At 41.4% G+C, this 19907-nt stretch overlaps 1 protein-coding gene across 2 annotated transcripts in view; it reads right to left on the reverse strand.

Annotated features, from left to right (window-relative positions):
• The window catches only part of MYPN (myopalladin), a 95202-nt gene that overhangs the window by 24340 nt on the left and 50955 nt on the right, over window positions 1-19907 (reverse strand). For both annotated transcript variants that reach the window (XM_008062299.1, XM_008062300.1), the window contains 2 exons: window positions 13217-13807; window positions 12750-12888 (listed from right to left, as the gene is read on the reverse strand). In XM_008062299.1, the coding sequence (XP_008060490.1) occupies window positions 12750-12888; window positions 13217-13807 (730 nt within the window). The remainder of the gene's footprint in view (window positions 1-12749; window positions 12889-13216; window positions 13808-19907) is intronic.

The following is a 19907-nucleotide window of genomic DNA, read 5'->3' on the forward strand; positions in this document are numbered from 1 at the left end:
GAGTTTTGATTTATGTAGAGATGAGGTCTCGCTGCCAGGCAGGTCTCGAACCACGGGCTCAGGCAATCCACTCACCTCAGCCTCCCAAAGGCGCGGGATTACAGCCTGAGCCACTGAGCCCGGTTTGAAAATTTCTTAATAGTTGCTCTCCATCTCTGTACTTACCTCAAGGTGGAGAGGTGACAGCTTGCCGACTCGCGCAGGCCTTCAGACCACACTTTGAGTTCACTTTCAACCCTAAATCTAGGATTTATCCTGGACTTCTCTCACTCCATCTCCCAGCCATATCTTATCTATCGAGTTTAAATGTCACCTCCTGAGAGAAGTCTCTCCAAGCCACTTCATCTATTGTAGCTCCCTGTTCTAATTCTCTACATAACACTGATTCCTATCTAGTATATTTCTTGTTTGTTTGTTGATTAAATTATTGAATCTCTAAGCACTAGTATGTCAGCACTCAAGAGCAGAGATCTTGTTTGTCTTGCTTTCCTATATTGACACCTGCTCCATGGCAGGTACTCAAGAAGTATCTGAAGAATGAGGGGATACATGAATGACATGGAGGCAATCACTTGTTCCAACATTACCAAAATTTCAGGGAATCTGGAGTTATGTGCTTGGGATGAGGGTAATACCTATGGCTAAACTTGTGACTCTGGTTAACTATAATTTTATAAATTAAGTGAGCTCTACAGAGATGGTACTTGGATTTTCCTGAACTGGAATTTGGAAACACATGGCTGATACATACCTGCCCCTAGTCAATGGCAAAATAAGTTCAGAACTCATGCGTTCTCTAGCTGCTAAATCACATTACTCACGTCCTCTAATTATTGTCTTGCACATACAGTATAAGTGTCTGAATTTGGGTAGAACTGGAATTTATAAATCACAAAACCAACTATTCCTTGGAACCTATTTTAAATCTGGCCCTTTTGGTCACATCTCAGACTGGGTAAGCAAAGTAAGTACACAGGTGTTTCAGGGTGGAAAAAATGATTAATCTCCAGTAAAGTTTATTAATTTTTAATCAGATTATTCAAACCAGTAAAGCAAAAGATTGTTCACCTCCACTAATGTCATTGGATTCTAAAACCAGATTAAGTGAAAAGTATTAAGATTTTTAAATTTTATTCCCTCCCTCCCTCCCTCCTTTCTTTCTTTCTTTGTCAGGGTCTTGCTCTGTGCCCAGGCTGGAGTGCAATGGTATGATCATAGCTCACCGCAGCCTTAAACTCCTGGGCTCAGGAAGTACTCCTACTTCAGCCTCCAAAGTAGCTGTGACTACAGGTACATGCCATGCCTAGCTAATTTTTTTTTGTAGAGACGAAGTCTTGTTATGTTGACTAGGCTGGTCTTGATCTCCTGGGTTCAAGTGATCCTCCCACCTTGGCCTCCCAAAATGCTGGAATTATAGGCGTGAGCCACCATGTCTGGCCTATTTTCACATTATAGGAATATGTGGGGGAAAAGTTAATAATTGAAGCACTCAACTATCCACCTATAAGTTGAAACTATAAGAAATAGTCATTTTTGTAGGTCAATAATGATAGACTATCAGAAGTTTTATATGATTCAATCTAATACTTCTCTATGATGATATTTTCCATTAGTACATCAAATGGTCAAACTTAAGCTATTTCCTAGTCTTGCCAATTTAAAATTATACCAGGAATATAGATTTCTTCTTCACTGATTGCAGTCAGGCTTCTAAGTTTTTCTTTTAATAAATTATTTTTCCTTTAAAAAAATTTGGGTGTAGCCAGGCATGGTGGCTCACGCCTGTAATCCTGGCACTTTGGGAGGTGGAGGTGAGAGTATTGCCAGAGTTCAGGGGCTTGAGACCAGCGTGGGCAACTTTGTGAGGCCTCATCTCTACAATAAACCAAAAAATTGGCTGGGCATGGTTGAGGCTGTGGTGGCCCTGAGCGTGCCTGGGCAACAGAGTGAAATGCCTACTGAAAAAAAAATTAGTTTTATTTCTTTTTTGGATGCTTAAAAGTAAAACCAACAAATAATGTTATCTCCTAAAATCCTTTAAGATTATGTTAAAAAAGAATAATTCACAGAGCTCTCACTCTACACATAGATCCTAGAGTTCAGGAAACCCCAGCATTTGGTGAGAATAGCTGTTCTCCATTTCTCTGAAGCTTTATGGTATTAGTGGAGAGAGGTTGTGGACCGGGTGTCTATACTCTTTGGGAAAAGCACCTAGAGGTGCTGACTGAGGCTGTGTGAGTGGGAGCCCCCTCAAAACATTGGAGTTCTCTTTTGGAGGGTGGACCCCTTGTAGTACACTTGGAATTTGTTCCTCTAGGTCAAACAGTCAACCAAAATTTTTATCTGGAAGTTTTGAGAAGGTTGCATCACGATATGTGGAAGCAAACAGGTAACTGGTTCTTCCACCATGACAATGCATCTGCCCACAGTGAGTGTTCAAGCAGTTTTTGACCCAAAACGGCATGTCCCCTGTACCCCACCCTCCCTATGCACCCAATCTCACCCTGCACAATTTTTTCAGTTTCACCGGATGAAAAAGTCCTCAAAGGGAAACGTTTTGCCTAGGTGGAAGAGGGGAAACAAAAAACGACAGAAGCACTAAAAGGCATCAAAATTGACAAGTTCAAAAATTGTTTTGAGCCATGGAAAAAGTGTCTTGATAAGTGCACTGCATCAAGCAAAGAGTACATTGTAGATGACTGAAGTTTAAAAAGTAAGAATAAATACACACTTTTTTTTTTTTTTTGAGTTGGAGTCTCTTACTCTGTCACCCAGACTGGAGTGCAGCGGCCACTCCCGGCCACTGCAGCCTCGACCTGCTGGGCTCCGGCGATCCTTCTGCCTCAGCCTCCTGAGTAGCTGGAACTACAGGTGCGCACTACCATGCCCAGCTGATTTTTTTTTTGATTTATTGTAGAGATGAGGTCTCGCCTGCCCAGGCGGGTCTTGAACCCGTGGGCTCAGGCAATCCACTCACCTCAGCCTCCCAAAGGCGCGGGATTACAGGCTGAGCCACCGAGCCTGGCTGCACAATTTTTTAATAAATAAATTCCAGGTTTTTTGGATTCCCCTGGTATCTGGCAGGGGGTAGTATGGGGAAGCCATGTAGACTGAGACTCATGGGGGAATTAGCCAGGGACTCTTGCTGTGGTTAAATCAGAAAGAAAATTCTCATTTCCTAAAACCTACCTCAGTGCTTCACCAGAGTCTGTACTTTTCATAGTTTCCTGCTAATATTTCAGAAACAAAGATTATAGCAAATAAAAGTCCCAATTTTAATCATGACCAACTTATACCTGCCTACCACTTAAGATTGGTTAGCAGGAATAAGGAGGCTGAGTGGCTTCAGAAACTTCCTTTTCACCTACCAGTGATGCCACAGATCCTGGTCCTCCACCTCCCATATCCAGTCCCCACTTCTCAGGACACTTCCAGGTCCCTAGCAGGGCTGACTGGACAAAAACAAGGGTACAGGGATTGAGGGCAAGAGGGGAAACATTCAAGCCTTCATTTCCCAACCTGTCCCTTACCTGGCACTGGTGCTGCTGTTTCCCCAGACCCAATCCTGGTCCCATTCCTCATCCAATTCCTATTTCCTGTTTGCTCCTAGCTTACCTCTAGCTCCCTCCTCTAGTTTCTTAAAGAAATGCTCCAAACAGTTAAATGTGGGTTTACTCTGGACTACGGTTAAATCTTATTTTGAGTCCTTCATATATCCAGTCCTTTGACCAGTTCTCTATGAATGGACCCTGATTCTATGAGACTATGTGAAGAAAAAAGGATACGAGAGAGGAATATCTGATTCTTTTTACTCTCAAATTGTCTGTTTCCAGTTATTCCTGGAAAACTTTGCAGAGGCTTTGCTTGCTTTAGATCAAGATATGACACAACTGAGTCCAAATTACCAGGAAAAAAGAGGAACTTGAAGGATAAAGAGAAGCAAGAAGTCCAGTCTCTGAGGACTATGGAATAAAATTAAGAGAGTAATCAAGAAGCCCCAAATGGAGAAGTATTTCTGGGGGTTTTCAACAGGCAAGAGGTCTTAGCCGTCTATGGCTTCCCATCTTGCTTCATTATGACTTCAAATTTCTAGTCCATCCATACTACCTCTAAGCCTCTATTCTAGTGGAGTTCTTGCTCCAACCTAAAGAACATTCCTAGCAGCTTCTATACCCTAACTGGTGAGTTCCTGGCTAATTATACCATCAGAGTTATTATAGGGAGAGATGAATTCTTGAAATTCTCTATTGACACTCTGAACTATTTTTTTCTAAATAAATGTAATTATACATGGTGGTAAGTTAGGATTATGCCTATACTTCAGGAACACAGTGGATTATAGATATGCCTATACTTCAGGAACACAGTGGGTTATAGTCTTTAAGTGCCTGCCTAAGAATATAAATACCACATTGTCTCTATGTATTCTAAACAACGAATTCTAGGAACTTGACTTTGACTGGCAGTTTGATTTTATAGAATTTATAAATGCTTGAATTGATGTAGCCAAAAGAACTACAGAAGCAATGTGATGAAAATATACACATTTTGTTTTACTATAAATGTGTATATATCTTGGTTGTGTATTTATCTTAACCAGTACTCCAAAATGGCAGATGAAGAAAATGACACTGAATGAGTTCTTTTAAATATACTATTTGTAATTTGTTGGGTGTGGTGGCTCACACCTGTAATCCCAGCACTTTGGGAGGCCAAAGTGTGAGAATTGCTTGGTCCTAAGAATTTGAGACCAGCCTGGGCAGCATAGCGAGACCTCATCTCTACAAAAAGTAGAAAAATAAAATTAGCCAGGTATGGTGGCTTGCACTTTTAGTCCCAGCTACTCAGGAAACTAAGGTGGAAGGATCGTCTGAGCCCAGGAGGCTGAGGCTATGGTGAGCTGTGACCTGTGCCACTGCATTCCAGTCTGGGCAACAGAGTGAGACTCTGACTTAAAAAAGCAAGCAAAACAAACAAACAAAAATTATATATATATATATATATATATATATATATATATATATATAATATAAAATTCATAATTAGGTAGTGAAGATACAATTGTAATTAGATCTTTAAAAAATTTTTTTATTTTGTTGGCGGGGCTCGGTGGCTCAGCTTGTAATTCCAGCACTTTGGGAGGCCGAGATGAGTGGATTGCCTGAGCCTGCGGGTTCAAGACCTGCCCGGGCAACTTGGTGAGACCTTGTCCCTGCAGTAAAAATAAAAAATTAGCCGGGCATGGTAATACGCACCTGTAGTTCTGGCTACTTGGAAGGCTGAGGCAGAAGGATTGCCTGAGCCCAGCAGGTCGAGGCTGGGGTGACCATGAGTGTGCCATTGCTCTCCAACCTGAGCGACAGAGTGAGACTCCAACCCAAAAAACCCCCAAAAAGATTATATATTGCAGAAAAGTAATCACAAAAGTTCACAGGAACTAAAAGTGGCCCCAAACGTTTTGAAATTGTCATACATTTGAGATTGCCAGGAGCAGGAGAAGAATTAGTCCCAATGGATACATTTAAAGGATAATGGAAGACAAAAAAAAAAATTTCTTTTTGAAGCAAGGTCTCACTCTGTCACCCAGGCTGGAGTGCAGTGTCAAGGTCCCAGTTCACCACAGCCTTGCTCCTGGGTTCAAGGGATCCTTCTGCCTCAGCTTCCTGAGTAGCTGGAACCATAGGCATGTACCACCTGTAGTTCTGGGACTACAGGCATGCACCACCTGGCTAATTTCTGTATTTTTTATAGAGATGAGGTCTTTCTATGTTGCACAGGCTGGTTTCAAGGTCCTGACCTCAAGAGATTCTCTTACATTGGCCTCCCAAAGTGCTGGAATTATAAGTGTAAGCCACTGTGCCTGGTCTAAAATTGTTTTAAAAGAAATAATTGATTAGTGTACTAACTGTGTAATATAATGTATAAACTGTACATGAGCAAAAAAATAAGAATATATAGGTCAAGAAGTTTCCATGAAAGGTTCATTAAATATTTGGGAAGTTGAGTCTTAGGGACAAGGAGACTATGTAACTGCATGGCAGATATATGTGACCCATCACTGAAGCACTGAATCTTTACATCTGAGATGTTAACAAAGATGAACATCAACCTCAAAGCAGAAATTGAAGGCTTTTAAAAGTGCTTTCCCACTAAGAGTTGGCCATCTCAAAGATAACTACCCACACTACACAAAAATCAAAGTTGCTATTTTAAGTTACTACAGATGTGACTTAGATTTCATAAGGAAATTTACAAACACAACCAATATGTTTAAATTAAAGGTACTTTCTGCACTGTTCTGCACCCAGATTTTACTACCAATCCATTGTTGGTGAGTGTCCATTTTAAATTTCCAGTACTGGGTTTATGCTGTGTTCTCCATTTGTGAGTAAATATAGATAGAACTTTCTGTGTCAGCTGCTCATAGGTGACATCTGCACTCAAAGGAGAAAATCTTTTTTCTGTGTAAATCTGGTCTGTATGGAAATCAAATCAATGATAAGTGACCCATTCTTTCCAGGCTCATGAATTGCATGGAATTTCTGTTGCTCTATGAAAGGAGATAAAAGCTAAAAATATTTATTTCAGAATATGCCACTTGAAAACATAACCCTTCTTTCCCTTTAAAGATAATCCTCTTAAGGTTGATAATTTGACAACTTGAAACATTTGATTTCTGGGACACATCTGCAAAAAGTTTCTTCAAATTGTCATAGTTTCTTCAGATTGGTGGAGTGGGTTTTTCTTCTGTTGAGAACCACAATGGGTGGCATATTCTAATTGGATATGGCATTGCCTGGGTATGGGTCATGATCTAACAGTCACTGCCTGAGCTCACACTGACTTTCCCTACTCTGAGTTCTGAGTCTGAACTTTGGGGGAAAATAATCAAATAAGGATCAAACTAGCTAGAAAACCTGCTCAGAGTGTTCTCAACAAATTCTGGGTATGATGTGCACTATAGGAAAGTATTATGTGTTAGAGAATGGGTTCTACTTTTCTTTCCAGGGACAGGCAGAGTTTGGAGACAGCAGAAAAGATTCCTAGATAGGCCTGGCTCATGCCTGTAATCCCAAGCACTTTGGGAAGTTGAGGCAGGAGAATTGCTTGAGGCCAGGAGTTTGAGACCAGCCTGGGCAACATAGTGAGACCCTGTCTCTAAAAAACAAAACAAAGCAAAATAACAGATTCCTAGATAAAATTGAAGGTTAACATAACTAAAGGATAATTTTTTTTACTGTTTATCTAATAATCACTTGTTTCCTTCAATAGAAATAATCAGTCTATGGCCGGGCTCTGTGGCTCAGCCTGTAATCCCAGCACTCTGGGAGACTAGGGCGAGTGGATTGCCTGAGCCTGAGGGTTCGAGACCACCTGGGCAACTTGGCGAAACCTTGTCTCTGCAATCAATAAAAATTAGCCAGGTGTGGTAGTGCGTGCCTGTAGTTCTGGCTACTTGGAAGGCTGAGGTGGAAGGATCGCCTGAGACCAGCAGGTTGAGGTTGCGGTGGTTGGGAGCATGCCACTGCACTCCAGACTGGGCGTCAGAGTGAGACTCTAACTCAAAAAAAAAAAAGAAAGAAAGAAAGAAAGAAATAACCAGTCTTCATAGCATACCCCCATCCCTGCTGCCAAATTCTTAGTAAGTACCTACTATTTGCAAAACACTGGGAATACAACATTCTATAAAACACAGACCTCACCTTCAAGAAGAATGTATAAAAATACTTTTAATCCACATTTTGCATTTAGTAGTAAAGAATTATTAAAACATGCACAGATTTACTTTATACTTAAATGTCCAGTTTACATCAGAGTTTTGCTTAATTTCAGTGTTTTTAAAAGTTTTCATCTTTCTAATCAGCTAATTAAGTTGAATTGCTATCATAGCAGGTAATATTCATAATGAGGTACAATCAGAGTATATGTAATCAAATGAGATATTTTCCACAGATACACAACAAATCCAAACTTTTCTATTTTGACTAAAAGTTTCATTATCCTATCTGAAATTAGTGTAACTCCCATAGTGGTGTGTTAATTCAGCAGTATTTACCGAGTGCCTACACTGTGCCAGGCCCAACAGGGACACAGCAATGAACAAGACACCCTCATTTCAGTCCTCAGGGAGCTTCTGGTTGGTGTATTCTGTGTGGGCCCATGGCAGAAGACACGACACTTCCCGATCCCAGCAGCCAGGGTCCTGCAATTCCCAAGGTGGGCAACATAGAGCCAGTGGTCTTACCATGGACAATGTGAGGCCAACGTGGAATTCTTATTAGAAAAGAAATGGATGGCATGATTATCTCCTCACAAAAGAGGATTGTTACAAAGAATTTATGGTAAGAGATGAAAGAGGTAAGATTTAAATAGAAGAAATGACTGAACAGCTTAGAGAAGAAGGAGATTAGAGGAACAAAAGGCAGAAAAAAAATTAGGTGCTCACTTTTTTCCTCTTTCACATGGGGCAGTATCTGGAAACTGCAGACAGTTATAAAGAAGCATTAATAAAAAAAAAACCCAGAGGGGTGAAAGAACTGAATAAAGTAATAGGAAGGTTTCCAGAGAAATGAGGTCAAGGAAGAAAGCTTGAATTAGACATTAGATGCGGAAGAGAGCATGGATATTAGAAATTAACAATCAATATAGCAGTCAACAAATATTTGTTGGGTATGAAGCATCATGCTTAGTCATGTGTGAATTAAAATCATTCCTCATGTAAGTTCTATTACCTTTCATGGTCCTACGTTCCTTTGACCTCTCAGATTTACCTCACTAACCTAAACAATTTAGGTTTTATTGATGTTCAATCAAGGTCCAGTGGTGATAAATAGTACCCTTCAAAATAAGAAAAAATGGAACCTAAAGTCTAGAAATCAAGGAAACCTCTCTTGGTTTATACCCAACCCAAAAAACACTTCTTGTCAGTTTAGAAAGCTAAACATGTTAATCTATATGAGCAGTGGAAAGAATGAAACCTTTATATTTCACAAAGATCTAAGAATCAACAAATGTTAATTACTGACTGAAAATATATAAAACAAGTTAGAGGGTAAATACTGAAATATTATAACAGGAAAACACAGAGTAGGTATATCACAAAACCCCATTTTGTAAAACATCATTTATAAGCTTAAGTTCTGGGGCAGAAATTATTTAAAGTCAGCCATATTCAACATTCAAGAACTTCTGATTAATTTTCATGTTTAGCACAGTATGGTAATACTAGACCAAACAAATGTTCAAAGACAGTTTATTCTTCATTTGCTTAGGACTAAAATAGGGCAAGAGAAGACTGCCTTCTGGACCTAGAAGTATTCAAGACAAATAAAGCAAAACAATGCATACTCTTCAGAAAGGATCAATTATTCCCCCTTTCCACATGTGTAGGCTAAGATGGGAATGAGAAAACAGATTATTTTTCCTATGTTCCCAAACTGCAGGCATAGATGACTATCAATACACAAGTGTTTCTTCATGATTGCTTTCTGCTTGTCTAGTGTTCCTTTGCTATTCTAAGCCAATTTTCTTCTTAATCTCATCAATGTACTGCAATACATTTCAGGCAGTTCTTCCTAGTCATTTTCACTATCATTTCCCAAGGCAGCAATGAACAAAATAATATTATAATATGACCATTATTTTGTTTCCCAAAACTTCCTCAGGGTCAATGTCTGTCAAACTAATGCAAGCATTCTATCTCAGACAGCTCCTAGTTTTCTGAATTTCATTTATATAGCTTGGATTTCATTATCCAAGGCATAAAACACAGTCTAAGACCAATTCCGTAATTAACCAGACATAATAATTCTCAGGAGACTGATACAAGTTACAATATTCCGATTAGAGGATTGAGATGCTTTGGGAGACTTTCCAAGTTCTTGCCATTAGTGTAGAAGTTAATTCATGATGGAGGTTTAGGAGAAAGAGTCCTACTGGGTTTAATGACAGTAACTCATAGAAGTTCATTTTACATGTACACACATTTCAGAGTATTTTGTTTGTTTGTTTGTTTTGTTTTTGAGACAAGGTTTCACTCTGTAACCCAGGGTGGAATGTAGTGGTGCAATCCCCAGCTCACTGCGGCCTCAACCTCCTGGATTCAAGTGATCCTCCTCCCACCTCAGCATTCCTAGTAGCTGGGACTACCAGCACATGCCACCAGACCTGGCTATTTTTTTTTATTTTTTGTAGAGATGAGGTCTCACTATGTTGCCCAGGCTGGTCTTGAACTCCTGGCCTCAAGTGATCCTCCTGCCTCAGCCTCCCAAAGTGCCAGGATTACAAGTGTGAGCCACCATGCCTGGCCATATTTCAGGTAATTAAGAGAAACATTCTTCTTTCCCCTGACTTAGGCAATGCGTTAGCCTGGATCTACCTACAGTGTAACTATAAAAATAAAATTAAACAGCATATGTGCTGAGGTGGTATCATTTTTTTTACAGGGCTCTAATGACTCTCTGAGTTGTAAAAGACATAGGCTGAATACAGCTCTGGTTTCAGTGACACTTAGATTAACCACCACAAGTGTGATTTCAGTGTTATAGGAAAACACATGCATTAAACAGAGCAGCATTTATGGGGCTTAAAAGTAATCAGGTAATCATTGTCATAAAACTGAAAGAGGCTGCAGAGTTTCAGGGAAAATGTGAAAGTGTCCTGGAAACCACGGCTCTAGTTCTGTTTCTGCCACTGCCTATTTGATGCCTGTGTTTCATTTTCTCTATCTAGAAGATGTAAGAGAAGAACAGTGGCCTTGATATTTACCTCCCAGAAATATATGTAATTTGGTGAAATAATACATGCAACAGTTACGGCAAGTTTAAGTTTTCTGCTTTTGTTTAATACTTTTTTTTTTTTGAGTCAGAGTCTCACTCTGTTGCCCAGGCTAGGGTGTAGTGGCTCAATCATGGCTCACTGCAGTCTTGAACTCCTGGGCTCAAGTAATTTTCCCTCCTTAGCCTCCCGAGTAGTTGGGACTACAGGTGTGTGCCACCATGCCTGGCTAATTTTTAAGGTAGAGACTAGGTCTCACTCTGTTGCCCAGGCTGGTCTTGAATTCCGGGGCTCAAGCAATCCTTCCACCACAGCCTCCCAAGGTGCTGGGTTTATAGGCATGAGCCACCATTCCTGGCCTTGTTTAATGATTTAAAATCTATTTTTAAAAGGTTTTAAGCAGCACATTTTCAGAAGAGTCCACTGAGTAAACTTGCTCAATATATATAGCCTAATTGCAAAATGCTATATGTATTTTGTATTGGAAGTAAGAGACAGAAAAGCTAAGGAAAACTGTGTATGGTCAGGGAAATCTGAAGCTTTGTTTCTAAGAGTCACATGTCACAAATTCCACAATATGTGGCTCATTGTATTGACTGAAATTTTGTTATATTTCAAAATAGATTTTATAAGTTGCCACCTTGGGAAATAAACCAAGTGCTAGAAAGCGAAAACCCACATTAAAAAAATAATTGACCGGGCTTGGTGGCTCAGCCTGTAATCCCAGCCCTTTGGGAGACCGAGGAAAGTGGATTGCCTGAGCCCGCGGGTTCGAGACCCACCTGGCCAGGCAACTTGGTGAGACCTTGTCTCTACAATAAATCAAAAATTAGCTGGGTGTGGTAGCACACACCTGTGGTTCCGGCTACTTGGAAGGCTGAGGTAGAAGGATTGCCGGAGCCCAGCAGGTTGAGGCTGCAGTGGCCGGGAGCGCCCACTGCACGCCAGTCTGGGCAACAGAATGAGACTCCATCTCAAATAATAATAACAATAATAATAGTAATCATCATCATCACTTGGCTGGGTTTGGTGGCTCAGCCTATAATCCCAGCACTTTGGGAAGCTGAGGTGAGTCGATTGCCTGAGCCTGCGGGTTCAAGACCAGCCCAGGCAACTTGGCAAGACCTTGTCTCTACAATAAATAAAAAATTAGCCGGATATGGTAGCGTGTGTCTGTAGTTCCGGCTACTTGGAAGGCTGAGGCAGAAGGATCGCCTGAGCCCAGTGGATTGACACTGGGGTGGCTGTGAGTGTGCCACTGCACTCTAGCCTGGGCGATGGAGTGAGACTCCAACTCAAAATAATAATAATAATAATAATAATAATAATAATAATCACTTGATTATGAAAAGCAAAAATAAATGGCTCAGATAAGAAAATAGTCTATCTTCGTTTGTTTAAATGATGCTCACATGACTTTTTTCTTTCTCCTTTGGTGTAAACATTTACTAGGAAGCAAGGAGTTGTACCATAAGATGTAGCCTAATGGCTACTATTTTACATGTTTAACCTTATATAAGGATTGGGAGGAGCTGGTGATCAGACCTCCAAGCTTGTTAGATTGAAGGATATCAGATGAAGAATAGCCTACAACCCCAGAGTTCCTTGAAGATTAAATCATCTCAAGGCTAAGATATCAAGATATCTTAAAGATATAATCAGTTTTTGCCAAAACTGATCTGAGGATTGCTGGAATGGACTGCAGACGATCGAATCTCTCCCCTTTAATATATTCTATTCTAGGTAAACACATGTAAACACATAAACTGAATTAATTACTGAGGTACTCAAGAACTGCAGACCCACACGGACGAGTTTCCTACACGACTCTTGGGTAGTCTGTGTTCTACCTTCTAAACTGCAGCATCAACCTCAATGAGGTCAGATGACCTGAGTATCCGAAGACTAAATTAAGCAAAATTATATTCCTTACAACAAAACTCCTATAAACATTCTAAGTCCAACAATCTTACCTGCTGGTTTGATCTGACATCACTGAAATTCATTTTTTTCCCCAAGTCTCGAATCACTGCATTCTTAGTTTCACGAATGTAATCATCATTCACTGGTTGAGGAGACTTTGCATTTTTCTTCATTAATCCCTGGGATGGCCTGTAAAATAAATTCACATCTGACACACCTATGAAAAGCACTGGCTAGTGTACAAAGGCCTAGAAATCAGATCATTAGGCACTTAGGGAATTGAGCGCTGTGCAGAGAATCTGTGTTTACAGAGGTATTTTAGCTATTTTAATTATTAAAAATTATTCAAAATAATCGTGCTCTCTGTCCTGAGGTGTTCCATATCCATTTTGTGTCTAGGAGAGAGAAATATCTAGGAATCCACTAAAGGAAAGCCTTATCCCAGATTAAGCTAGTCTATGCATGCGACCCCTCTCAACTGGCATCCCTTACACAGAGAAACCTCACTGACACTTACACAGATGGTGCGCTTCTAGGCAGCCCCATGGCGTTGGTGGGTGGAATGGCAGGGAGAGAGGGCAGAACAGAGCTGAGGAAAGCCACTGGGTTCTGAATCCGGCTAGTAGGAGAAACAGGTGTTGGAGACACACAGTGGGGCTGAAACTGGTTTCCACTGGGGATGGAAAACGTGGGTGGTGGTTGCACTGGCTCTGTTGGGCCTAGTGGAGGTGGCTCGTTTTGAATGGAAGCCCCTCCTGGAGATTTGGCTTGCACAGAAGGGTGAGCCACTAAGAGGCTTTCTTTGCTTACTGTCCTCTGAATAGTTTGAGGAGCGCTGCTCAAAGTGAACACCGGAGAGCTGGAAGGGGACACGGTTGCTGCAGTGGTGTTCGTGGAGGGGAAGAAATGCTTCGGTCGGGCCAAGCTAAATGTCTGTGATGAAGGGGCTTTCACCTGCTTGCTGGACACTGTCACCGCAGAGGGAGCAGTGGAGTTCAAAATACTCATGTTGAAAGGAAACTCCTTAGGAGATGAAGGAGAAGGATTCTGCAACTGTTGCTGTTCCAGCAAGACTTGGTTGTGAAGCTGTTGTAACTGAGTGGAGTCACTACACACAGAACAAGAGTAGAAACAGAGAAGGAAACATGTTATCATCAGCCTCACCCTTCAGAAAATGCACAGATTGGCTGTTATAATGGGATGCTGATTAAGAACACATGACCAGGCCAGGCACATGTCTCACGTCTGTGATCTTAGCAATTCAGGAGGTCGAGGTGGGAGGATCACTTGAGCCCAGGAGTTCAAGACCAGCCTAGGCAACATAGTAAAGACCTCATCTCAACAGAAAAAACAAAAACAAAAACAAAAGCAAAAAAACACATAATCAGAGTGACAAGAAATCAGCTAATCTCCACAGATGAGTTGTTTATCTTTCATCCTGAGGGCATCAGTCACATTGTATTCTTTGTGTTGTGACCCTGAAGTTGTGCAACATAGAATGTTTATCAATGAGAAAAAAGAAATTAAGACAATGTTCCTCTTGTTGGCAGTGCTCAAAGTTCTGATGACCAGCAGACAGTATCCCAGCTTTAGAAGGCACTGTACTACAAACCAGTGTGAGGTACTGAAAGGGGCTGAACTCTCCAGAACAGGCTGTGACCTCCACTCTACCTAGTTTTGAGAGCAGACCTTAACAAAGAAGCTGGATGTATTTTACTGTTTCTCATTGTCTCCTGACCACAACATTTTGTAGACAAGATGACATATGTCCTGATCCATCCAGAACAATCCTGGTTGAAAGTCCTTTCCCAGCATCATTATTAATGACACCTACTTTCACTCTCAAAAATGTCCTGGGTCCCCTGATTATTATAAACACTTCCTTAGACTTTTCTTGTACCTAAAAAGAGAAAGAAGATCAAACTAGAAGCATTTTCTTCATTCATGGAGCCTGAGTCACAGGGGAATTATGTGATTTACCTTAAGTACCACAGTCAATTTCTCTTCCCAAAACAGTCAATTATTTTAAAAGAAAGAATATGTCTTAAAGTCCTATATGCATAAAGTCATCAAGGCTGCCAAACTTTGCAGTTTAGGAGAATCTACTCTTGAATGTGTCACCATGGGAACACCCACACACGGAATCACAGTGCTTCAAGGCCACTGGTTTTATGTTCTTTAGAAATATGGGTTGTTTCTGGGACACACAGACTCAGCATTCTAAGAAACACAAAATTACTTATGAGGGATTTTGAATTTTTGAGATAAAATGCTAGACAAACAACACAACATACTTGGGGTATTGTACCAAGTACTGTCAAAAGCAGTTTTGGGAGTGGCAATTTTGGGCCGTGTGTACTGGGGTCAGCTTTCCCTGGCTCTGAAGAACAAAGAGTGTACCTATCATCCTAACTACCCATTCAATGACTTTTTCTTTGTAGCTGGAGATGTGCCATGGTGGGAGGAAACTGGCAAATACTGAAGATCAGGACTTTCTAGTCCCTGTCAGTTGTTAAACATTTGCCGGCTCATGGCTGATGAGGATAACCAGTTCTGAATAAGTATGCTATGGTTTTAGCAGTGGTCACTGTATTGGTTGTACATTAGACTGTAAAAGACAAACAGATTTTACAAATTTAGGAATCACTGCCCAGAGAGCTAATTGGCCTGGGAAGGAATCCAGGCGTAGCTGCTATTATATTTTCATATGTAGGTCAATTATTCTCAAACTTTATTGAGCCTCAGAATCCTCTGGAGGGCTTGGTAAAACACAGATTTCTGGACCCATCCCAGGAGTTTCTGATTCAGCAGGTCTATGGTGGGGCCTGAGAGTCTGTATTCCTGCCAAGCTCCCAGATGATACTGATGCTGCTGGCTCGCTCCCCCATCACAAGGTCCTAGGTGACTCTCACATGCACCCAGGACTAAGAACTACTGCTCTAAGAAACTTGGCCTCAAGGCATAGGCTTACCCAGCATATTTTGATTCTTGTCTCACTTTTAAATGTTAATTATTGTTTTTTTTCCTGGGTATGGTAGGTGCAGACTGGGGAAAAGTTGTAACTCGGGTTATTTCTCTAACTCTAGACCAGTGATTTCCAAACTAACTGCACATTAAAATAATCTGTGGGAGGTCAGGTGCGGTGGTTCATACCTGTAATCGCAGCACTTTGGGAGGTCAAGATAAGAGGATTACTTGAGCCCAGGAGTTTGAGACCAGACTGGGCAACATAAGACCTCGTCTCTACAAAAAATAAAATATTAGCTGGGTGTGGTGGCATGTGTCTGTAGTACCAGTAACTCAGGAAGCTGAGGTAGAAGATTTGCCTGAGCTCAGGAAGTTGAGGCTGCAGTGAGGTGTGATCACGTCACTGCACTCCAGCCTGGGAGTTAGAGTGAGATTCCGACTCAAAAAATAAAAAATGAAATAAAACAATCTGTGGAGAGATTCTGATTCAACTGAGATGGAAGGCATGCATATTTTTTTAAAACTCCTCATTTTATTCTAGAGTGTAGCCAGAATGAAGAAACACTGCTCTAAACAGCTTGATATTCACGCTGAACATTTCAAAGTCAGAATTATCTAGGTTTTGATGATACAGTGTTTAAAAATGACAGCGTCTCTTTCTGTTGCAATTTTAAGATCTACATTATCTCTGTTTTCTGTATGAATGGCAAATTGAAGGAATAAACAGAAAATTGTATCCTTAAGAAAATTGAGTCAATATATTTTAAGGCAAAGCCTGTAAGGTTAAAAATAGTAAGAAAAGGTTGTTGGCATGAAGACTCACAAAGGGTGTGTGTATGTGTGTGTGTGTGTGTGTGTGTGTGTGAGCATACACATATATATTCATAACATACTAATATAAACATATATATACATACAATTAAGGAAAAACTTGAAGAAGGCAAAGAATATTACAGAATTATATAGCATTGAAGACTAAATATTTATAGGGCATCACTAAATAATTTAGAAGAAAGAATTTTTATATTAAGTGGAAGTTTCATATGGCAGATGCTGCTGTCTACTTAATTCTCCTCGGTGTAGAAGAACCTGATTTTATTCATGTTGGCAATCCATGCAGCTAAAGACTATACTTCTTGGCCTCTTTTGCAACTAGTGTCCATGTGACTAAATTATGGCCAAAGAGATAGAAGCAGAAGATTTGGGGCAAGAATTCAGGAATGTGGCTTCTGCCAATTTGCCCTTCCTGCTGCCTGAGCTGCAGATGTGATGACTTGACCACCGTCAGCCATCTTGGACCATGAGGGCACCTGGAGAAGAAGCCAGTGGTTGGGATGGCAGAGCAGAAGATAGAAGGAGATAGAAAAAGATTGGGTTTTTTGATTTTTTTTTTTTTTTTTTGAGTTGGAGTCTCACTCTGTTGCCCAGGCTGTAGTGCAGTTACATGATGATGGCCACTGCCTGCTGGGCTTAGGTGATCCTGCCACCTCAGCCTCCTGAGTATCTGGGACTACAGGTGTGCACCACCATGCCTGGCTAACATTTTTATTTATTATAGAGACAAGGTCTCGCCATGTTGCCCAGGCTGGTCTCGAACTCCTGCACTCAGGCAACCCTCTCACCTTAGCCTCCCAAAATGTTGGAATTACAGACTTGAGTCACTGCACCTGGTCTGGAGACTGGGTTCTTGATGACCACAGAATCACCATAATAGCACCAGACTCCTTCTCTACTTCCCCTATGCGAGAGAAAATAAGCCCTCAAGTGTTTAACCCTCATTAGTTTGAGTATTCTGTGATATAAACTTAATCCTGACATTCTGAATAGTCCCTAAAATAGTCCTTGATTAAGAGAAAGCCCTACAAAAGAGGCAATTCCCAAGGAGGTTGTTTGGGGTTACCTGTTCCCCACAACTCCTTTCTCTAAGAACTTCCCTCACCCACAGTTCCTGAGTTTATCCATGTGACTCTTTTCCTTCCACAAACATAAATCTTCTACACAACTGAGTATATTGGAGACAGGCACCTGACCAGGCTGAACCAACTGGAATTTGGAATCAAGCTGCTGAAAATGATTTCGTTAGCAGGGGTACTTGACATAGATGATGATGTGGGATGGGGACATGGCCATGATGGGCCACTTAGGAATTGATGAGTCTTCAAAGAGAGAAGAAGGAAGGGAGTATGTAAAGAGGAAACAAGGAGATGCTCGGGCAGACAGAGGGTGAGCCAGCCATGTATGGTCTAGCCAACAGAGGCAGGACTGACCATGTGATCCCTGAGTCACAGGTGAGAAGACCAGCCCCCAACTCTCTCGCTCTCCTGAGAGTTGGGAGGGCTTGGCTGTGTTTTATTCTCCAATCCTGCCTGTGTCTCTGCAATAATCTCCTCCCCTCTTTTTACTTTAAGTGGATTCCTATTTTCTGTAACCGGCAGAACTTTGAAGGGACCAAGACATTTCTGGATGTGACTTGCTTAGAAGCATATTTCATAACACACTTTTATGCCCAGAATTTTGCCTGTGTGGTAGTGAGAAGAATATAAAACTAAACATCAAAAATTGCTTCCAATGAACATCTCTTGGTTATGAGCAACACGTGGTGGGAGCACTGGTGTACATTTTGATGTTGATAATTAAAGATGTAAGTAGTTATAAAAACGATTTTTATCATTTGATATGTGTGCATGAAACAAGACAAAATAGTAGTATCTATATTTGCTTTGTGATGGATGAACACGAAACATTGCAACATGGCTTACTGGAGAGTTAGGGTTACAACCACAGAGACCTGAGTTGAGCCAGAAAATTGTGACTTCATCTTTCATCCACTATATGTATACAAAACCTACTATGGTTACTACAGTGTATCCAGCAATAACTAAGAACTATTAAAAAAAAAAAATACTAGGCTGGTCTTGTTGGCTCAGGCTGTAATCCCAGCACTTTGGGAGGCCGAGGCAAGTGGGTTGCCTGAGCCTGCTGGTTCAAGACCTGCCCGGGCAACTTGGCGAAACCTCGTCTCTACAATCAATCAAAAATAAGCTGGGAGGGATAGCATGCACCTGTAGTTCCGGTTACTTGGAAGGCTGAGGCAGAAGGATCGCCAGAGCCCAGCAGGCTGACACTGGGGTGACCGTGAGTGTGCCACTGCATTCCAGTCTGGGCGACAGAGTGAGACTATAACTCAAAAAAAAAAAAAAAATACTAGCAGGTTTTGGTGGCTCAGCCTGTAATCCTGCACTTTGGGAGGCTGAGGTAAGTGGATTGCCTGAGCCCGCGAGTTCAAGACCCGCCTGGGCAACTTGGCGAGACCTTATCTCTACAATAAATCAAAAAATTAGCCGGGCGTGGTAGCATGCGACTGTAGTTCCAGCTACTTGGAAGGCTGAGGTGGAAGGATCACTGGAGCCCAGCAGGTCGAGGCTGCGGTGGCCAGGAGTGTGCCACGGCACTCCAGTCTGGGTGACAGAGTGAAACTCCAACTCAAAAAAAAAAAAAAAAAAAAAATACTAAATAGGCCAGGCATGATGGCTCATGCCTGTAATCCCAGCACTTTGGGAGGCTGAGAGAGGAAGACTGCTTGAGGCCCAGAGTTCAAGACTAGTCTTGGCAACATAGTAGGACCTTGTCTCTTAAAAAAAAAAATTAGCTTGGCACAGTAGTGATCACTTGAGCCCAGCAGTTGGAGGTTACAATGAGCTATGATCATGACATGGCACTCCTGCCTGGGTGACAGAGCAAAACCCTGTTTCTAAAAACAAACAACAAAAAAGTATATCACTTTTTCATAATGACTATAAAAGTTTAAACTGAAACCAAAATGGGAAACATAAGGATGAAATTACAGACTATGAAGACTGATAGACACAAGAAAGGGCTTTAAAGAAGATTATAAGACCAGGTTCACTGGCTCAGCCTGTAATCCCAGCAGTTTGGGAGCCCAAGGCGAGTGGATTGCCTGAGCCCATGGGTTTGAGACAAACCCGGACAACTTGGCAAGACCTCATCTCTACTATAAATCAAAAAATTAGCTGGGCATGATAGTGCACACCTGTAGTTTCAGCTACTTGGAAGGCTGATGCAGAAGGATTGCCAGAGCCCAGCAGGTCGATGATGGGGTGGCCGTGAGTGTGCCATGCACTCCAGCCTGGGTGACGGAGTGAGACGCCAACTCAAAAAAACCCCAAAAAACAAAGAAGAAGATCATAGAAGTGGTTTACCTGGGGCCTCTAACATTAGGC

The sequence above is a fragment of the Carlito syrichta genome, unplaced genomic scaffold (genome assembly GCF_000164805.1).
Source record: "Carlito syrichta isolate Samal-C Ts95f unplaced genomic scaffold, Tarsius_syrichta-2.0.1 Scaffold305686, whole genome shotgun sequence".
Classification (NCBI taxonomy): Eukaryota; Metazoa; Chordata; class Mammalia; order Primates; family Tarsiidae; genus Carlito; species Carlito syrichta.